Source organism: Vitis riparia, chromosome 8 (genome assembly GCF_004353265.1).
Source record: "Vitis riparia cultivar Riparia Gloire de Montpellier isolate 1030 chromosome 8, EGFV_Vit.rip_1.0, whole genome shotgun sequence".
Lineage (NCBI taxonomy): Eukaryota > Viridiplantae > Streptophyta > Magnoliopsida > Vitales > Vitaceae > Vitis > Vitis riparia.
In genome coordinates, this window is record NC_048438.1 from 19,771,602 (window position 1) to 19,776,024 (window position 4,423).

General features: G+C 37.3%; 1 protein-coding gene across 2 annotated transcripts; it reads left to right on the forward strand.

The window, feature by feature from the left end:
• Window positions 1-505: 505 nt before the first annotated feature.
• LOC117921270 (UPF0481 protein At3g47200-like) lies at window positions 506-3,840 on the forward strand. Of its 2 annotated transcripts, XM_034839117.1 has the most exons (3): window positions 511-553; window positions 1,358-1,479; window positions 2,145-3,840. In XM_034839117.1, the coding sequence occupies exon 3, from the start codon at window positions 2,174-2,176 to the stop codon at window positions 3,581-3,583; it is 1,410 nt and encodes a 469-aa protein (XP_034695008.1). In that variant the 5' UTR covers window positions 511-553; window positions 1,358-1,479; window positions 2,145-2,173; the 3' UTR covers window positions 3,584-3,840. The 2 variants fall into 2 exon arrangements, with proteins under 2 accessions (XP_034695009.1, XP_034695008.1); XM_034839118.1 differs by lacking the exon at window positions 1,358-1,479 and having other exon boundaries at window positions 506-553.
• The last annotated feature ends 583 nt before the right edge of the window (window positions 3,841-4,423 follow it).

The following is a 4,423-nucleotide window of genomic DNA, read 5'->3' on the forward strand; positions in this document are numbered from 1 at the left end:
ATTATATTTTTTTCATTTCCTTGCCCATATCAAAAAAAGTCAAATATAATCAAGTGTATATTTAAAAGTAATTTTAGAAAGCACTTCTAACCTTTTTAATACTAAATTTTTTATCATTCAAACATTCAAAAGTCTAGAATTTTATAATATTTTAAATGAAAAATTAAATAAATTTATATAAAATATTTTATTTGAAATTTAATTTCTAAAATTTTATTAAAAATATGTGGTAACAATTTTTTCTATTAATATTAATTTATTTAAATACTTAAAATTATTAATAATTTATCTTATCAAATTAATTTTAATTCATAAAATATCATGAAATTTCAATCCAGATATAATCAAAGATTCAAAATATACGTGGATAATTAATAATTATTTATATAGAGGATTTGTTTCCTTTTTTTTTTTGTTGTCTACTAAATCTAAAAATCAAAAGGCACCCACTTCTCTCACTCGGGCATCAAGCAGCCCTTTTCTGAAGCTGCCCTCCAGACGAGAGAATCCCTAAAAGGGCCCTATTTTCCTCTGCCAGTCTCAATCCTCGCAGGTACTAATCTAATCATGTGATTATTTTTTTTTTCAACCCCCGTTTGATTCCCAACAAAATCCATTCCCCATTCGATTTCCGGGAAAATTCATTTGATTTCCGAGGAAATCCATGCCAAACCCCCAAGGTAAACCAAAAAAATTGCCTTTTTTTTTGGCTCCCCGTGTTTTTTGGATCTGTTGTAGGTGTCTTTTTGCTTTTGTGCCATTCGATTTAAATTCCACGAACCCTAAATCCACGATTTCTGAGCCAGGCTGAAAAACACAACATTTGCCTGCAAATCATGATCAGATTACCAAATAGCATCTTGTGTTTTTTTTGAAAAAAAATTGGACAGATTTTGTATCCTGTGCGCGGCCTGGACTGGTAGGAAATATCGGGAAATTTCCTTTAAAATCGGTAAGAATACCGAAATTTCGGCGATATTTTCGAATCGGTAAAAATAGTGTCGGAGCCGGCGGATAAGCGATATTTCTCAGAAATATCGCCGAACTTTTTCGACATTTCAATCACTACCACATGACATAGGATGAGGATGAGTGAAGTGTACCTGTTCTGGGGGAGTGGTGAAAGCCTAGAGTTGCCTGCATGAGGATGAGTGAAGTATACCTGTTCTGGGGGAGTGGTGAAAGCCTAGAGTTGCCTGCAGGGGACACCACCAGGAATCGGTTCATTCAATCTCCGATTGGTTTCCGCCAAAGCCTGATTCTTTTCTTGCTCTCTGATTTCTCCTCCAAAGCTCACTCTCTCTTCTCTCTGTAAATTCTCATTTAAATTTCTGAAGCTCAACTCTCTAAAATCCAGGAAAAGTTGTAATGCCCGTCAGTCTAATAGCTTCCCTCTTGAAACGTGGCTCTGATACCCATCAGTCTCATGCCCATCAGACAAGTGTTTGCCTTTTCTACGAGATGGAGCGGGAAATCCAGGTGTGACCGGCAACCTGCTTATTTATTTATTTTTATTTTTTTTAAATGCATAAGCCAGTTGGACGGTCCGGATTGAACCATCCAAGACTGTTTTTTGGGTACGGTATCGTAGTGGTACCGTAGAATTTTCCCCAATCCTTTAATAAACATGACCAATAACGACAACCAAACCCGGGATGGCTTAGTGAATGTATTGGCAATCCCAACTTTACTGCAAAATAAATTTTCATCCCAGAAATCATTTGAAGCTTGTAAACAAAAAACAAAATAATTCAAAATAAAAGCAAAGTCTAGTGTAAAAAAGATACCTTGCAGACTTTGTTGCACACCCCTTTCTTGTGTTTATTCTCAACTTACCAAAGTATGATAAACCTCGTTGTTCTTCCATTATTTTTAACAAATTTTAGTTGGCAAAGCCATCTTACATCACATAAACAAATAATATATGATTGTTAAAAAGGATATGAATAGAACCAGAAAGTGGCAGCATAAATTCTTTAGCAAAAGTAATAGATAATACCAAACTTGATAACTGAATAAAGTTTGCAAAGATCTTCTATTCTTTCTTGGTCGTCCCACTTTAATTAGCATAACAGTTTTCCGAATGATGATAAGCAGAAGTATCATCAGTAGACTTACCTGTTCTGGACCAATATACTCTGCAGTGATTGGGGCCAGGTGGTGACCCAATTCCATGGAGGAGTGGGAAACAAGGAGGAACGTTGCAGCAGAAGAAGGCGGTCAGCCAAGCGGGCCGGCTAAGGAGCATAGCATGGATGCTCATGGATTCTCGCCTCGGCTGGAACGTTGGTTTAATTCTATGGTATATGCAGAAGAAAGGACTCAGTTCATGTATTCTCAGACTCGATGGGGAAAGATACCAAAGGTTCCTCAGATGCTGAGACACACCCAGGATTTCGAGAAATTCTATGAACCGAGGGTGATTTCATTCGGTCCTTACCATCATGGCAAACCCCATCTTCTCCAAGGGGAAATGCTCAAGCCTCTATGTGGCAGAAGGTTCCTGCGTGACAGTGGCCAGTCCATCCAAAATTTGTACAGAAAAATTGAAAGCAATATCAAGTTAGTGAGGATGTGCTATGATGAAGATCAGACATACAAATATGATGATGAAGAACTCGCCTGGATGATGCTTCTAGATGGGTGTTCTTTACTATATTTCATCCTATGTGTGATGAGAAGAAATGAGAGCCAGTTGAGTGATTTGAATGTTAAAAGTCATTTCGTTGCTTTTGTGCAACTGGACTGTTTCTTGCTTGAGAATCAACTTCCCTTTGGAATCCTCGAGTTGTTGTTCGAGGGAGCAAGATTAGGGGCGGATACAATGGAAGAGATGATAGAAAGATTCATCACTTCTAACATCGCCAAGCCACGAGGAACAATGGCTTCAGACTTAGATCTTGTAAAGGATCCCTCTCATCTCCTCGACCTTTTGCGAAGTGGGCTTCTCGGCCCTCAGCCTGTACCTGAACAAAAAGGACAGTCTGAAGGAATATGGCGGGGGACCGGTCCAAGGGAAATGCGCAAACAAGGGGACTGGCAGTCGTATCGAAACATCAAGGAGCTTGAAGCTGCCGGGATCTATCTTAAACCGAGTAGGACGACTTACATGAGAGACATTTCTTTCGAGTCCTACTTCTTCTTTGGATACCTGAAACTTCCTCATATAACCATAGACGCCTCCACGAAGCTTAAGCTGTTGAACTTGGCAGCTTATGAAATGAGTCCAAATGGCCCAGGTGATTTTGGAGTCACTTCTTATATATGCTTCCTTGACTCCCTCATTAAGAATGCTGAGGATGTGATGCTGCTGCAATCAAATTACACTCTCTTCAACTTTCTCGGAAGTGACGAAAAGGTGGCAGACCTCTTCAACGACATTGCCAAGGATCTGGTGCCTAACCGTGATGCTTATGCTCTGGTCAAAGCCGGCGTTCAGAAGCATTACAATACCAGGGTAAATGTCTGGATCTCCAAATGGCTGCACTCCAATTTCACCTTTCTGGCCTTCATTGGTGCAGTCGTGGCCCTTGGTTCAAGTATCTGCCAAACCTACTTTGCAGCTTTCCCCCCTCATAAATGACATCACCACCCACCAATTAAACCTCTCATTATTTATTTACTACTACTTGAAGCTGTTTATGTGTGAGCTAGAGAATGAATTCGATGTCTCTCTCTCTCGAGTTTCTCCCTTTCGTAATCAATATATGTAATTTATGTGTGATATATATAATATCTTAAACAATGTATGCAATATATGTGTGATATATATAATATCTTGCATGAGAATACTATGGTTCCTTTTATCATTAATTCAACGTTTGGTTAAATTCAAGGTTTTGATCAGTATACTTCGGACAACAGGTCTGCCTTGATTTGACCCAGCCAATATAGCTGAGACAGGTGTTTCAACCCTTGGTAATTGATATGTAAACAAGCGGACTACTGACAGATCTGTTGACATTTAATTTGTATTTATGTCCGTCAATCGATAGGCCTCTTATCCTGGCAATTTATCTGTGAATTTCGCTGACTTTTCTGCATTTTATCCATTTTTCATATATTTGGACGAGTTTGGTCAAACTTTAAAAATGACTTAAATTTTCAGTTGCTGGAAGGGCTCGATCCCCAGGAAAAAGATTTGGCCTATGTTGAGGCAACCACTAGGGCAAACTTGTCCCTTATATATTATATAAGTTGTACCAAATATATATATATACACTCAAATTCATCATATAAACACAATTTTAAAAAAAATGTCTTAAAAAACAAATTAATTATAATTATTTTATAATTAAATGAAAATTTTTCATCCATTTTTTAATACTAAAAATATAAAAATTATCATAGTAATTTTCTTCATAGAGTTTTTAATATCATTAATATATTAATTAAGTATTAAAAATTATACATATATTATAAT

What these genes read in the sequence shown, in the direction of transcription:
- LOC117921270 (XM_034839118.1), top strand. Translation starts at nt 2,174, where the DNA reads ATGGAGGAGTGGGAAACAAGGAGGAACGTTGCAGCAGAAGAAGGCGGT.